Here is a 17896-nt window from a genome sequence, read left to right as displayed (position 1 = left end):
CACAGCAATTAAAAAATAATGATCAAAATGATAATTGTATTTCTTTTTATTTACAGTACATGTACTTTGGTCATTAATTATATTGCCCTAAATTTGTCTTGCTGCTCAGCAATAGAAATAGCTATAAATATAATTACAGCACATCATGACAATGACAGGCCTCCTTTATAATTACTGTCATTCAAAAATATCTTTTTTTAAATGAAAAGGATTTAGAAAAATATAATGATACACACTGTGTTGAACTGAAACCTTGTCAAGCACATAGAGGCAAATCCATCTGAAAAGAGTGTTTTCTGCAGAAGCTTTTGGTCACCGCTCTATATTACTTCTGCAATTTTTCTTATAAACCTCAGTAAACTGGCAGGTTAAGATACTTTCAGGCCAATGTGGAGCTGTAGATTGAGTGCCAGTCTTACTTGCAGTATGTGTCGTTGATCATCCCGTAGACTCTGATCTCTTTGCACATGTCCATTGCCAGAATGAGCGTAAACCAACCGGTGCTCAGGTAAGACCCCGACTGAATCCTGCCAACACAAAGCACCACATTGGAAAACCATTCTTCATATACAGGTACACAGATTTTTTTATTGTGTAAGTTGCAATGATTTATACAAATAGTTTATTATCATTATTTATGGTTTCGCTATTAAAAATGGCACTTTGAAATGACAACACAGACGTATGAGTTCAGATTTGTCACAATGAAGGGAATGCCAGGGCTCATTAGGAGATGGAAAACCTCTTAGAAATGTTTAATATGAGTATTGAATAACCAGGCAGGAGAAACCAAAGATCTCTTTATTCAACATTTATGAAAAGCATCAATATTATAATCCTCTATCAAATCACCTCTACTTCCAAAGAAAAATAAGGCATCATAAATATGTATCATACAGCTGTAATACAGAAAATACTGATAATACAGAAAACCTGATGTATTGTAACATGCTCAACAGACCCTATTATGCTAGCTTTTTACATTTTGTAAAGAAAAGGCAAGTTGTTCTTGACTGTGCAAAATGCTAGGGTGTTGTGGGTGGTTTTAAATGCATTGCTATGTGGTTGCTTACTGGCCAAAAATAAATGTTTCCACCTATTTATTGCCTATACTACAAGTCTTGTCACATGAGAAAAGAAATGCTGATACATGAGTCGTATGCATGTATCACAAATGAAGGAGTAAGGAAGTGACCCAGTTTGTGAAATCCAATGTAATTTTGAGATAACAAGCATCAAAGTTTGATTTCAACCATTCATTTCACTATGATTTCAATCTTTGACATGGCTTTACTTAATATTAAAGACACCAAGGTTATATTTTCACAGAACGTTCTTTACATTCTTCACAGACTGGGTCACATATACTAAAAAAGTATTTTTGGCCACTAATTATTCTCTATTCATTTGCCATGAGTCATGACTCAGAAACACTAGAGCTTACTTGGCCTGTATAAAAAAACCTTTGCCTCAATACCTCCACACACACATTTAAGCCCAGACTCTTCCATTCCCTGCAACCTTGGGCCCACGAAACCATGCCCTGCTAGACTCAGAAAGGCGGTCAATCATCAAGACATATTAGAGCACGTGGCCATTTAGAGAAGCTATTGGCACCTGTGGAAAAATCCATTTCCCAGGCGATTTGTAAAGAACACCCGCTTCATCAGAAAGAGCAGACTTGCTTTCGAAGTACAGGCATTCATTTAAAGTTCCCCTCCCCGCCACCGAGTCACCTCCGATCTAAGCAGGTTTAAATTGCCATTCACACACTTTCCGAGGCATTGTTAGACTCTAAATCACAGGATTTGTCTGACGGCACACAACACCAGTTTGATGGCGTTTCTGATTGCTAAAGAAAGTGGAGAAATTTTATCATTATTTACTTACCCCCTGTGCTGTTCCACATTTGTATGCTGTTATTCTCAGGTGAAACACAAAAGGAGAAATTTGGCATATCGCTTTGGATAAAAGCTTCAGCCAAATGTAGGTAATTTTTTACACAGCTCTTTTACATACCGTACATTGACCGTTCATATTTATTGGTTATCAAACTGCAAAATGACAAAAACTAATGCATAAAAATGTATTCCATACAATTTGTGGACAATATTGCAAGTGTTCCGAAACACTTCTATTTATTAAGCTCTTTTTTCTTCGATTATATGGAAAAAAGATTGGCATACAAACATCCCTAGAGTGAGCAAATAATGAATAACAAAGACTTTTATTTTGAAATAAAATGTTTTGGGTTAAAGAAATATATATGTAACATATAAACAAAACATTTTACCAGAACAAACACTTTTCAAATATTTAAAAGAACATGGCCTGAAATATTTCCTAAACCTAAAACTTGTACTGAACATGTCAGCAAAAGACTAGCACAAATGCTTAGCCTACCAGCCTGGCCCAAATAGAAATGCACAGCTATTTTTTTCATTTTATTGATTAAACAAGACAGTTCCTGTTTAATGGTCGACTTCGGCTGACTAATACAGCTAAACGATGCTTTCCTAAGATGTTTTAAACTATTTCTTCCCATGGGACGAGTTCTTTATTCAGCCAGAGGGGAATGGTAGAGCTGGCTAGCGCTATTATGCTGCACCAATTTATCTTTGTGAGGGAACTAAGTATGGTCATTATTACCTGACACATTAAAGAAGACAGACAGTTCCTCGAAGCTAAGGTTGTGTTTACTTTCATTTCAGCAAGATCTATTAATAACCCTGAGGCTGTCAGCAGTTGCTAGTAAATGCTGGGCCTTTAGTAAGTGCACCAGCTCTTGTTTATATAAGTAGTTTTGCTTGGTCAGCAGTACAACTCCTTCCATATTAATCCACAAACAGCTAATGGTGCCGTACGTGGTTACTGTCTTCATGTCGATATACAGAGGGCACGTCAATCTTTCCTTTGACTGGCCGCAATAAACTCTGACCTCAGTCGCTGATTTATGTGTGGGATCAATACAAAGGCAAGGCTTGATTTTTTATGCTGCTGTGTGTTTGAAAGAAAATGGATACAGGGAATGTGAGTCTTCTGGTCAAGATCAATGCCACTTTTTAATATGGTGTATTTTTTACTGTTGGATATGGTAGAAGTGGAGTAGGGGGTGAAGGAAATTTTGAAAGTAAGAATAAAATCTGCATTTTTCAAGTCATTCGCTGTGTGGACATATTTCCATAGTTTTTTGGCATGACCTATTCTGTCACTGCGTGATGACACTGGGGCAGGGATGTATCTCTACAGAGGAAACAGGAATTTGGTTTGTTTAATGTTTCGCTGAATGGTGGCACAATATAGTGCAACACAAAAAAACGATACGTATATCATCGACAACATGAAGTTTAATGCTTTTGGTTGAGCTGCCAACACGGGATAAATAATGTTTTATTTTTGATTCTGTGCTTTTACTGGTTTAAGTAGTTCTTATGATGTATGCCCTCCAGGGCATTTTTTCTGTAGTAAGCATATTTTTTCAGTTCATTCCAATGGAAGCATTGTTCTTTTAAAAAAACTTGTAAATGTACAAAATTAGGGAACGAACGCTCGGCCCTGTGCTGTCACTTTTTACTCAGCCGTCCAATCGGAGTGCAGGAGGGGCGGGACAAATATCACACCAACCTATCGTTACATTGTACTTGTACAGCCTTATGTTCATGTAGAGCGACTGTAAAACAACGCTGGAGTTTTTTTTATTTCTGTCTGTTTGAAGTAATGAAATCTAGTGATTTACAAATGGCACCTGGTGTGATACTTTAGGATAAGTTAGTCATTCTGCAACAGAGGTACATCTGCCTACAACAGTTCTGAAACACCTACTCACCCACCACCTACACCACAACTCCACAAAACTGTTCATTTAGTCAATAAGAGAGCTTTCATGCAAGACATACATTTAAAAAATGAAAGTTAAAGAATGGATATTCCTGTAGGTTTAAATTCACAGTCTGGCTTAACATGGCAACAACTTCTCCTAAGAAATCTAGACAGGCATTAGTTTTGTTTGTGCATTCTGTACAGAGTGCTCCATATAAATCTTTACGAGTCATGATTGCTCAATCTCAGCAGTGAATCAGACCTCAAAGGAAACATGCAGAAATAAAGTGACCTCAGATAATATCATCCAAACTCGCAATCTTGACAAGTTGAAGTCTCACATTTACATGCAATGGAAAAATTCAAATGCTAAACACGACTGAGTCAAAAAGCATGAAGTAATTTATCTTCCCACTGCCACTTTGGATTCCTTACAGAAGAAATTTCATCAACAGAAAGACGCATTCATCTATGAAGAACTCAAGACTTTTGCTCTGATCTGTATCTGTATCTGTAAAGAAACAGAATTGCATGATTTAACCCTCTTTCATGGTTGGAAATAGATCTAATGTCTTTAATGTCAGCTTCATTTCATCTGAAGATGGCTTGTGCATTTAAAGCAAGGAGAAATATCTCTTGATTTGATTTACTGTGAAGTTACGCCGATTCATTTCAAGCTAATTTTGCATCAAGGCATGCTAAAATCAATAACAGTCGAAGATGCTCATTGCTATAATGTAAAAACTGGGTTAAAGCCACAAAGAAACCAAAAATGTAATCTGTTATACACATCTAAACAAAGAATATAATTGTATATCATGTCATTTATATTCTGTAGAATTTATAATATTCTTTATACTTGTATGCCAGAGATACTCTTATTATAGAGATGAGAGGGTCTGTAATACTTCCAATTGGAGAACCCGTAACGGCTAACAAAACCCATTGACATCCATTAAAGAAACTAGCATCCGGTCTCCTTTCCTGCGTTCCGCTGAAGCCAGGGGCGTTAGCATTAGCCGTTAAGTTTTTTTGCCTAATGGTTGCAGGCTTTTCTTTCAAAAGGGCTTTGCGTATGCTCTCTGTCCATAATGTTTACATTCTTTTATGCCTTCTGTACTTAACATCTTATGTGTTGTTTATCTGTGCCACAGTTATAGAAAGATGCACATTTATGCACCAATACTAAATTTCTCCACCGATACCGATCTGCCGATTCTGAAGACTAAATTAATATTTCTTAACTTTCTGAATGTTTTTAATTTAAATTTAAATAGCACAAATTCATTGCATTTTCCTGTCCTCTTTTGCTTGACAGGATATATCGGCCCTGATCATCGGCTGTTTTTAAACTACCGGCCGCTAGCTGTTAGTGTAAAAAACTGCTTTTTATCAACGGATACTGATTATTTCACTGAACATTCATATTGTGAACTAACAATTGGATAACACATTTTATATTTACAAAGTAAATTATCAGGTTTTAATGAACAAGTTTTATTATTTTGATTTATCCCACTTATTTTCAGTCAAATAATCAAGTGAATTCATTTTTTGTTTATATAATAAAGACTATCCACAGGAAAGTGATCCTGTGTTATGGAAAGACAACTGGCTTTTTTAATGTTACTGTTAAATGCAGACACAAATGTTTTCTTTGCATCATTGACACATCAAAACAAACAAACAAAAAAGACTCTACAGAGACAGACAGAATTTACATTTTTAGATCAAATATCAATCTTTGAGGGCTAAATTGACTTTGCAGAACTACAAATCTAATCAGGGCGTAGCTGTATCTGCTGCAGGGAGGAATCTGAGCGAGCAAAATAATGAACAACGTCAATATTTGAATTCTGCTCACATCCCATCTGGGTAATGTCTCTTTCAAAGGCTACAGGATCTGTGATAATGGGCAATGAATGATGGGATCTTTCGCATGCATTACGACTTTCATTCCCTCGCTCCATTCATATGGTTTTCCGGCAGTACCTGGATTCGTGGATTATAAAGCCATCCGTCCCCACACGAGGTTGATTCAACAGAATATTCCGGTGAATACACAAATGGTGGAGCCTCGGGAAGCAGTCTGTGGATAATGGGAGGTCATTTCTGCTATTTTGCTGACATTCAGCCAAAAGATCTGAAATTACAATGGCTTCTAAAGAGGATAAAATGGATTTTCAAACCCCGTGCGCATCTAGTAATACGGCAGATAGGTCTGGGGAAGTCAATATAGAATATATTTAGCAAAATTATGCAGAGCGATTTATGCGCAACCAAGCAAAACAACAAAAGCAAAAATAAAATGAAAAGATAAACACATCTTAAAAATCCTCCAAGAGCATTCCGAATGCAAAGTGTAAGCTGTAGAAGTAATATAAATGAATACTTTTGTGTTTCCTTCCAGTATGAAATAGGGGATTACAGTTGAAATAGGGGTCAAAGCTATTGCCGGGGCAGATTTAAGAGATTTTTATGGTATTAATAAACCAGTCTTTGTACATTTGACTGTGGTTACATATCATCAACTAGAACATGCTTCAGATGAGTCTAGCTACTGTATCAATTACTCTTTATAAGCTTTGGATTTTAAAATACATCAGTGGAACCATATGGGTTTTTTAATTGAGGAGATTTAATGCAGCTGGCGAGCTCTGCCGTATTCTCATCTAATTCTCTATTTATAGGTGTAATTTAAACACACCTCCATGCTTTTGCTTACAGCAGACGTATTATAAAGTAAACTTATGAATCATTAGCAACTGTCACTGTTAATTAATAAAAGGTAACTGTGCACATGGTCTATCTGGGCTTTTAAAAAGTCCACTCGGTGTATTTAAACACAAAGTGTATTTAGTCAGATTAATTCCAATCAAACAGTCATCAGATCTCATTATCCCTAATGACATTTGTCACATTATCTTACGTGATGTGCAGGTGCAGCCGGTAATATAGTTGGCGAAGGGATCTGATTGAATTACACACAGAAAGGCTGACTACCAATGCTTTCCCGAGGCGCTCTTGTGACTATTTGACAACTGTTGATAGGAGTTGTAAGAATCTTCCAATTGAATTGCAATTTAATGCCACCTGTAAAATAACGATGATAAAATGGATAGTGAGCCTCATCTGGAATTGTTGCCAAAAAAAGATGTTTTACTGTGACTGCACATCAGTTGAATCTTACATTTATGTTGTCTATTTGTCTTGCCATTATAGGTTTGCAGGTATAGGTTACTGACCAATGTATAGTTTAGTTTCTAATTGTATTAATTATTAAAATGATAATGTATTAAATATTGGGGTCTTGTACAACGTAGAACCTCTCGTGTCTTCTTATTGCAGTCAAATAATACTGGTTTTGAAAATGTATAATCGTTCATACCTGAGAAGATTCATACTTTTATTATAATAATATGTTTTAGCATAAAATAACACATTTTATATTAACAGAGGCAACATCTGCAGAAAATGTCAGTAAAATACAGGTATGCCCATAAGTGTAACAAATTCAATTTTCATTTATTACAAAAAATAAAATATGGAGGTGATATGGTTAAAAAGCAAAGTGCAATTCACAAAGTCGAGTCTTAGATTATTAATACACTGTCAAAGAAGGTGCTTCACTATGCCGTACAAGAACCATTTTTCCTGAATGGTTCCTTAAAAAACCTTTCTTTGTCTCACAAGAGTCTTTGTAGTGGAAAAGGTTCTTTACACTATAAAAAAAATGCGCAATAACCTTTGAGTGAATGGTTCTTTGAGAAACTGAAAATCATTCTTTTATGGCATCGCTGTATACCTTTTGTAGCATTTTTCTAAGAGTGTATCTGCAGTGACTTAACATTGTGCGTGTGTCAGCCTAGAGGTCAACAGAACTATCGTGGCAGTGGTACCAACAAGCTAATGTGACAGTGTGATTTAGGAGGCCTGTCTTCTGCTATCAGTACATAGCTTACCAGGCCACCCCCCAATACACACACAGGACAACAGAGAACCGGTAAAGGTGCGACATTTAAGATAAAAGATTCGGCTGGGCATCACACACTGGTCAGGTACAGACACACAGACTGTAAACATGTTTATGCATTACCTTGAAGGAAATTTGGAAAGACCGACAAAATGAAAAAAGAAGCGAGAGAGAAAGGTCAGAGCAAAGGTAAAAAGAAAGTAGAGAAAAACGGTCAGCTCCAACTCTAGTTAAGCTGATAAAGGATGTTTAATTTTCACTCTATTTAAAACCAAGAGATCTTAATCAACCACAGCACAATTTGAGAAAAACGAATTTTTAATTGCTTGGATTAGTGAGTCAGAGGACTGTGTAGTTATCAGTACAGAGGTTTGTGTCATTGGTGATGAAACTCGTCTGATGTCCTGCCACCAAATGAGCATGTGTCCTGTTTATAGAGGTAGACCAGAACATGGGAGCAATGAATCAGATAGTATAATTATGTAGCTCTGGTATGGTCTGCTATAATTATAGCTTTAACTCGCAATAACAAGCACTCCTTTACCACTGTGCTTCAGAAGACAAACAAAGATGTCTTTATTTTAAACAGCTATTTACATTTCCTGAAGGAAAGTTCTAAGTTTAGATTTTAGGCTCTGATTGTACATAAAGTTGTGCATGAGAGCAACTTTGTTGTCATGAAGCTCAGCACGGGTCTTATTTTCAGTTAACTGTGTATAAGAATAAACACACTACAATCATCCCATAACCACAATCATCCTCCAGAAATCCTTAACCTTCAATTCATCACGTGCTGTCTCGCACATGCAGTATGTGAAAGAGCACTGCTGATCGCAGGCTGATAGGCTGACGTCTGACACTAAGAATATTGGACTGTCTTTCATTCATTTCCCCTGCTGGTTCACACCGCTGCCTGATTGATGGATCGCACCAATCTAATGAGACAGAAATTTGGATGTACTCTTAGGGTTTCGTCTTTTTGACAGCCATTTGTTTAACAGAAATCAAAACTGGATTCATGTGTTAAGTGTTTGCATTTTCATGCACAACAAAAAAACTTTCACATTTAATGAAAAAATGTCCAGTTTTTATGTCAAAGCATTAGCAGGAGCATGCACATGTATATCCAAAGAACTCCAGTGGGTTATTAAACGTCTTCTGAAGTAAAACGATACGAAAAGATTTTGTGCAAAGTAAAATAATAGTTTGAGCCTATGCACTAAACTACAATCAAAACAAACTAAATTCAAATATGGCAACATGTTGATCACTTCAAGTCACATTGGTTGTTATTTGTCTTGTGACTAGTTGTCATTTGACATTTTCTCAAAAAAACAATGTAATTTTTTATTTTGCCTTTTTGCCTAACTGCATATAAACTAAGATGGTGTTTAGATTACCCCGCTGTCGTACGAAAACTGTGTTTTAAAACGAAAACAATCCTCGTTTATACTGCTGTTTCCACGTGTTTTAGAAAAAATTTGCGTTTACACTACACTACTGAAAACGCATGTAACATGACCATTGAGACTCGCTGGGCATGCGCAAATAAATGTAAACAGTTGTATGAGCATACAAAAGTTGGTTGTTGATGACAGTTGGTTACTAGTCACAGACCGGCCAGTACAAAGTGAACATGATGGCGAGGAAAAGCAAGGACGTCTTCGCTTGGATAACGTTAGATGAGGCAATCCATATTAGGCATGTTTGACTTGTTCGATGTCATCCGTCGATCGGTCTGTGTTGCGCCGGATGACATCGCAGTACTGAGAGCATGACTTAAAAGCATACGGCTCTTGATTCTCTCTCGCGTTGCTGTAATGTCACCGTGTCGATCTGTGTACGTATGGGTTTACTTTTGTGTCAATAAAAATGAACGCAAACTTTAAAAAAACGAACAAAAATATACGAGAAAGAAAAAAAACACTTTGATAATGAAGACAATAAACTCAATTGCAAGAATGTGACATGATTTTCAAATAAACTGCTATTTTTCTTAACAATTTTCGAAGTTTCGTTTTTGCAAATAATAGTTTTGAATTCGCTGCTAGATTTTTAATTTGCGCTTTCCGAGTTTTCGTTCGCCTTTCTGGCACAAATCTCACTTGTGGGCGGGATTTATGGCCACTTTACTCTCATTGGTTAGTGAGATTTGGATTGACAGCTCCTTGACCAGGAAGTCGATACTGAAGACAGTGCAGCGGATTAGAGAGCAATCTGTTTGCGGTTTTCTGCATTGTATTGTTTTAGTGTTTGTACTTAAATTACTTTATTTTGTTAGTATATTAGCAGGGTTGCCAACTTTCACGCATTTAAAAGTGGGACACGCTTCCAGGCTCTATCACGCCGTAACAACAAGCCAACGTCGAGTAAAGACAGGATAGCTAGCCATATTCACATGCAACTTTACATGGGTTTAGAGGCCTTCAAGACAGCAGTCTATAATTTATAATTACAATGATATCAGGAAAATGAGATGCCTAGTGAGTTTTGAGGAGATATACAATAAAGTGTTATGCTTCCAGTTCATATTTATTATTTATAGATTATAATCGTGGTGGCATTTTATGTATTGTTTTTATCTTTAAATGTTTGTTTATATTTTAAGAAGTCTCTCTTCTGCTTTTCTTTAACCTGTTTTATGTAGGTGTGTAAATACATAATGAAATGGTTGTTTGCAAGAGGCAGACTAAATTAATAAAACATTCTAAAGGCCTCTAATTGTGTCACCTTATGAATTTGTTTTGTTGTAGCATTTAAAAAAAATGTCATTTGAATGTATTGGTACTGTTTTATGAGGTGTACTTTCTGTGAATATAAAGAAAGGGGTATAATACTGTACATTCACAATGAGTTTAAAAAGAAAAATACATTTATGTATTTATGTATTCAGGTACATTTGTGTAACCGAGATAATAAAATCGCTAAAAGTTTTAATCTCTGTACAGTAACTATGCAGCAATGTTTTCATTTAGCACGTTAATTTCTCACAACCCAATAATCTGTAACGTGTCTTTATTGGATGTTATAATGCAAGTTGTTCGTTCCTTTTTAGAAAATAATCTTAATAGTCCATAAAATAATACCTGACAAAAAATATAAAGCACTCAATGAACGAGCTAAGTAAAGACAGAATTGCTACTGTACAGGAATAAAACTTAGCGATTTTCTTTATTATCTAAATTACATTCATTTACCTGATGCTTGGATCCACACCGCGCATGATTTACCAACTTCAAATACCAATTACTAATATACTAACTAAATAAGAAAGTAGTTTTAAGTACAAACAATAAAGATAACAGCATGCAGATTGTTCTCTAAAATTCGTTGCACTGTACTGTCTTCAGTATCGACTTCCTTGTCAGGGAGCTATCAATCAAAAACTCACTAGCCAATCAGGGTAAAGCGGCCATAAATCCCGCCTACACGTGAGATTTGTGCCAGAGAGGCGAACGAAAACTTGAGATGCGTAAACGAAAACTCGAAAAGCGCAAATGAAAAATCTAGCTATTTAAAAATGGCTAATGACTAAGGCTAATCTAAAATCTATTCAAAACTATTATTTGCAAAAATGAAACTTAGAAAATTGTTAAGAAAAATAGCAGTTTATTTGAAAATCATGTCACATTCTTGCAATTGAGTTTATTGATTTCATTATCAAAGTGTTTTTTTTTCTTTCTCATTGTATATTTTTGTTCGTGTTTTTAAGTTTGCGTTAATTTTTATTGACACAAAAGTAATCCCATAGTTTTCGGGGTTCGAAAACTCCGGAGTAGTGTAAACGCCAGGCGTAACTGTAGCAAGACTTATGTGTTTTTAATGGAAAACGCACTAGTATAAATGCCGTCTAATGCACTTACAGGAGCAATGTGGAGATTTTAGGGGCATTGCAACCAACGGCTCACTCCACTGCTAACCCCTCACCCTTTCAAAGCACAACAGTGGCTGACACAGGACAAAGATGTCGTCACACTTTCCCTTCTTTGCTGAAGGAAATAACGTATTTACAAAACGCACTCTGTAGAGCAGTTTGTCCGTTTAGGGCTACTGTAGAAACGACATGGTGAATTCCATGCAAGGGGACCCGTGCTGTATGTAGATAGAAACAGCTCCTTCTAAAAACATAACGCTTCATTATGTTAGATCTTTATACACCTCTGAAGACATAGTTATGTATATTATATTGCATTTCTGTCAATAGCACCTGAATGAAAAGCATTTATTAACATTGATTTATTAACAATGAACCCACATGCATTTGAATGTAGAAAATATAAAGATTAAATAATCTATAAATCATTTTGATCATCTGCCAGGGGGTGAGTCTGACCACTTACTGAAGAAAAGTAACAGCACATCCATCTCCCTCAACAACCCTCATAATTTCATATATAATTTGGGCTTTCCAAACCAAGCACCACTAACTAAGTTTGATGCAAAGTCAGTTTAATGGCTTTATTTGGGCACGACCAAGGCCTGGATCAGTTTTCAAACCTTTTAGAGAGGAACTAATTTGTTAATGGCTGAAACATAATACTGAATCTGAATTTAGTACCATTAGACCGTACATGCTGCAGAAAGAAACTGATACACTAAAATGCAAAACTCCTTATATATTACATTCCACTGTGAAACATTCACAAACTCGTTACAATCTGGGTAGACCTAAAAAAAAAACTCGGCCTCTTAAGTCATACGTATGTTGCAACAGTAAAAAACAATGAATCTTTACCATGCGTTTACATATTACTATATTGAATGCCTCCCAGCAGAATTTGAACATAACCAAAGCGTGAAATTGGTGCAACATCGGAACGCCAGTGGGAAATGAGTTCTCTTGAGCTGCAGTATGCTAAAGGTACTCTACTTCATCTCTGTTGGATGCATGATACACTAAGGCCATACTTGAATTAAACTATAACTGTAAGTCACTTACTTTTAGATATAAGCGTCTGGCTAATGAATAAGTGTACAACATAATGCACAAAATCACATCCATACAAACACATCAAGCTTTTGCAGTGTGCAACAATCTGCTGCTGTGATTTTATACTACATTAGTAACAATTTAATGCCTCCCAAGTACGAGGTCCAATCCCAGGTGTTAACTGTAAGTGAGGCAAAACTACGGCTTTGTTGCCAAATGTTTCCTGACATGCCGATCTGCTCTATTACGGCTGATTTATTACAGATATTACACACACATCTGTTCATGGCCATACACTAAAACACACTCTGATTTTCCCTATGCAGTAAATGCTCGCATCTCCTCGACTGGATATACAAACGGCAGGACATCACGACCAGCTCACTTTTGTTCTAGAGGAGTTGGATGATGGATAAAAGATAATCCTCTCTCCAGCCCCCCTTAAGAATATATTTTATCGGTGCTATAACACAACAGCATTAGCGCTATCATTTGGGGATTAGTCTTGAAAGGCAGAACTATCGCGGAGCTTCAGTCGGACTGATCTAATGTAATTTAAGCCTCTTCGTGAGAGAGAGATTTCTGGGATAATTTTCGGAGAGCAACAGTGAACCTGCTGTCTCGGTGAGAGCTCATCTTCAAATGAAACATTCATGAGGGTTTTATGTTATGGTCTGATGAGTGTAATATGTAATATCAACAGCTGATTAATTCCCGCGCTATGACTGCACACTGCGCCAGACTCATTAGCACACAGTGAGTGCTCTTCAGAACTCAAATAACCTTGAGAGTCCATTGATTTCCTATGACGACATCTCACCTTTGCTACTGCTGGGATTTTGACGACAACACGATGAAGATTTTGGCTGCTCTTCCTTCTTTAGAATACTGAGTTACTGTATCAAAGTAAAATTACTACTTTTATACTTCTATTGCGTATAAGAAACAAAGTGCAAACTGGTTTTAGATCATGATTAATGACTGTTATATAGGCACAGAAGCATCATCTAAAAGGTACTGTGATAGGTGGACACAAAGTTAGACGTTACATTTTTTGGTAACACTTTACAATAAGGTGCTATTAGTTAACATTAGTAAACGCATTTAGTGTTTCAGCATTTAATAATACTTGTTAATGTTAGTAATGTCTATACAGTTTTTCATGTTAGTTCATGGGGCATTAACTAATGTTAACAGTGACATTTGATTTTAATAATGAATTAGTAAATGCTGAAATTAAAATGAATTAATATTAATAAATGCTGTAGAAGTATTGTTCATTATTAGTTCAAGTTCGCTAATACATTAACTAATTGTTAACAAATAGCACCTAATTGTAAAGTGTTTTTTTGTGTGTTTTTTTTTATCAAATCTAGAGAAAATGTTAGTCCTCAGAGGTTGCTCTTTCATAGCTCGGGATATACTGTATGATGCAGTTCTAAAGGTTATTAAAGTTTACTAACATTAAAACTTTGAAAATATTTCTGTTCATTGAAATCAAATCAAATATTGACATAAAAATTATTGAAAAAACTTAACCTAAATGAAAAATTGAAATGCCTTAGAAATAAACTGAAATACGTTTAAAGCACTAAAATGATAATAATAAACAAAAACTAAAATAAAACTAAAATAAAAATTCATTAATATCTTATATAGCAACTTAAAAAATAAACAAATTATAAAACGATAAAAGCATCCAAAAATTGCTAAATCCAAAAAACTCAATTAACATAAAAAAATCTAAAGATCAAAGCTAATTTAAAATATGAATCAATCTAAAAACAAAACTATAATAACTCTGAAATGTTCTCTGTTGTGTTTAATTTCAGTATCAACTCAAACTGTGATGTTTCTCCTAAAATTGCTTAGGAGAAATAACATACCTGTGCACAGCAACAAATGAGACAATTGTACATGAAGAGTATGCAGGCATAGACCACACTGCTGGTCCAGAAGAACTTCCTGTTTCAGTTCATTAATACTACAACGTTTAAACAAAAAGTGACCAACAGAACATTTATAACCAAATTAAAATGAACAAATATCTGTAAGATTTTATGATATATCTCAAAAAATAAAAAATAAAATCTGAAACCCAAAATTAACCATGGTTTAAAACAAAAAACAAACATGGTTACTATGGTAAAACCATGGTTTTGCCAGTAGTAATAAATTCACCAAAAAAACATGGTTACTAGACTTTTACCACAAAAAAACATGGTTATTTTTTTAAGGAGTGCTTCTCAACCAGTGTTTACATCTTGCGCAGTGTCAATAAAATGAAATATATAGGTAAAATAATCTGGATTTGGTTCAATTTGATTAGAAGTGTAGATATTAAAAAGAACCCGTTTGTGATTTCTCTTTCTTATGGGAATAAAAAAAGTTGATTCATAGGTTGATTCCCTTACAAAGTTAACATGGCATTATCAATACAGCTTATGAAAAAATAGGTGGTTTGAGCATTTTGACAATTTTAGCATTCTAGTTAATAGCGAAACAACCCATTTTTTCTGACTGATGGCAGATTTGTTTTAGGGAATCCCGTTTGAAAACCTCAATTAGATAAGAGTTACTTTCCAATGTCTGTGCCTTTAAAAGCCATGCTTTTGTATAAACTGCATTTCAGAACGTACAATGTGTGAAATTGAGCTTGTGTAGCATATCATACTGTATATAGGCACAAATACAGTATATGATATGATCTTTGGGATAAAGGCAGACATTTTTAATGTCTCTGAGCACAGTTGCTTGCCACTCTCTGTAAATGTGTGTGCTTAATGTTATGCAGTTACATAATATGATTTACACATAACATGATAACATTCGGAATCCAAGTCAGATTAACTTCTGACTCTATATTTACAGTACATTACATCCCAAACATGCTACAGGATTACCAACATGCTCTTACCTGTCTTTCCCAGTCTCCTTTTTAAATACAGTGTCGCAGTAATTCATGCGCTCCTCCGTGGTGACATAAATTCGAGCATGCGGGTAGTTTTCCACAGCCTGCTTCAGCATGTTGTACACAATTCCCTTGCCATCCTGACGCATGTTGCGAAAGGGTCCCCACACCACATAGACGGTCTCATTCCCCTGACCAAAGAAGTGCTGGGGCTTTTGGATTAGCAGAGGAACACTGGTGTGCGACACCACCCTCAGGTCCGTCCTGTGGCCCACGTCCCTCTCGAAGCCACGCGTGGGTGCATTGTTCATCCTCCATATGCACGAAGACTGGTCGATGTCAGGCCCAGCTTCACGGTCCAACATCTGTCCAGAGCTGGACACTATACTGCAAACCTCACAATGGAGCTTCAATGGCTGGAGGAGAGAAGAGAATTTTGCCTAATGAGCATTAGAAACGGATTTACGCTGTAGCAGCTTTGATCTTTTATGACTCAGAAATCAGATAAGTACACAATATAGATAATGAAAGCCTAATATCACGATGCTGCTTCTGCTGAACACGACTGAAAGATGCACTGTAGGAAATGTAAAATGGGGATAAAGAGATTTTATTGTATCAATTCAATTCAATTCAATTTTATTTTATTTATATAGCGCTTTTCACAATGTGCATTGTTCCAAAGCAGCTTTACAGGAGCAAATAAGAAAAACACAGAAAGGTAAAACACAGCACAGTGCATGGTGTTTATAGACCAAGCAAGATCATTATAATAAATAATATCTAATAAATAAATAATAAATAAATAAATGCAGTCTCCCGGTGAGCAAGCCAACACTGCACCGCTAATTTGTGACCCTGCCTGTGAAAACCCAGCTACACTCTTAAAAAAGGTGCTTCAAAAGGTTCTTTGATGCCATAGAAGAACCTTTACATTTTACATTTATTCATTTGGCAGACGCTTTTATCCAAAGCGACTTACAAGTAGGAAAGCATACAGTATAAACATTTTGTCAACACGCTAAACAGTACCGTTAGTTTACAAGGCCATGCTACTAGGAGGATTAAAGCTGGAGTAAGCAAAGTAGAGAATGAACAACAATAATTTTTTTTTTTGGACAGACAGTCAGACAGTTAGTCAAATAAATGCGGAACAGGTATGTTTTGAGTTGTTTTTTGAAGTTGTGAAGGATGCTGCAGTTCGGGTGGAGGCTGGCAGTTCATTCCACCACAGGGGAACCGAATGAGTAAAGGTTTTTGCAAGCGATTTGGTGCCTCGCTGTGATGGAACAACCAGGCGTCGCTCATTTTCAGACCGAAGATGATGGGACGAGATGTAGACCTGGAGCAGTGAGTTAAGGTAAATGGGCAAATTTGCCGTTATCGTTGTGAAGGCCAGTGTCAGAGATTTAAACTTGATGCGGACGGCAACTGGCAGCCAGTGAAGTGAAATCAGGAGGGGTGTTACATGGGTTCTTTTAGGCTGGTTCCTTTAGGTTCCATAAAGAACCTTTAACATCCGAAGAACCTTTCTGTTTCAAAAAAGGTTCTTTGTGGCGAAAAAAGGTTCTTCATATTATAAAAAAGTACGAAAGGGATGGTTCTTTAAAGAACCTTTTACTGAATGGTTCTTTGTGGAACCAAAAATGGTTCTTCTGTGGTATCGCTGTGAATAACCTTTTAAGCACCTTTATTTTTAAAGCAACAACGAGCCGTTTTTCGACCTTAAAATAATCTCTCAAAAATTATTTTAGTGGTAGGACAACCCTTAACTGGACGAATTTTACTGCCGCTGCTACCTAAGCAGCCCTCTATTGGCTGAAATCACACTTGTAACTTTGGTACGCGGGTAGGTACACAAGCCTCGCCCATCACCTGCTTTATGGCATACGGTTTTTCTCATAGCCTGGGTGAAGTTAGCAAACATCTAACAATAAGACGAAATGATCTAGTTCACCGCAAGTCTCCAAACCATCACCATGGCAGAACCAGCAAAAAAAACAAAAGAGGAAAAGAGAGAGAGTGATCGGACACGAGCCCAAACATGAATCAATATCTGACAGACTTACACTCGGTGAGGCGAGCTGCAAGAGGCAACGGGTTGCAAAACGGATGGAGACCTAACGTTAGCCTTCCTGCTACTGGATTTGAAAGTCTTATATGTACATTTTTTTCTTACTGTCCTGTACTTTTGAGCGTATTAGTTATTAGGCTGTGCTCAGGTTGTTTATTGCCGCACTAAGGTTACTGGTTCACAATTTAT

At 36.3% G+C, this 17896-nt stretch overlaps 1 protein-coding gene across 2 annotated transcripts in view; it reads right to left on the bottom strand.

Moving 5' to 3' along the window:
* The window catches only part of st6galnac3 (ST6 (alpha-N-acetyl-neuraminyl-2,3-beta-galactosyl-1,3)-N-acetylgalactosaminide alpha-2,6-sialyltransferase 3), a 68440-nt gene that overhangs the window by 11142 nt on the left and 39402 nt on the right, over window positions 1-17896 (bottom strand). For both annotated transcript variants that reach the window (XR_008962913.1, XM_057333003.1), the window contains exons 3-4: window positions 15640-16049; window positions 420-527 (exon numbers count right to left, since the gene is read on the bottom strand). Coding sequence is in view for 1 of the 2 variants with exons in the window: in XM_057333003.1 (XP_057188986.1) it covers window positions 420-527; window positions 15640-16049 (518 nt within the window). In the remaining variant the exon portion in view is untranslated. The remainder of the gene's footprint in view (window positions 1-419; window positions 528-15639; window positions 16050-17896) is intronic.

Source organism: Triplophysa rosa, linkage group LG5 (assembly GCF_024868665.1).
Source record: "Triplophysa rosa linkage group LG5, Trosa_1v2, whole genome shotgun sequence".
In the NCBI taxonomy this organism is placed as follows: Eukaryota; Metazoa; Chordata; class Actinopteri; order Cypriniformes; family Nemacheilidae; genus Triplophysa; species Triplophysa rosa.
Note: the sequence above shows the minus strand (reverse complement) of the source record. Positions and strands in the feature narration are given on the sequence as shown.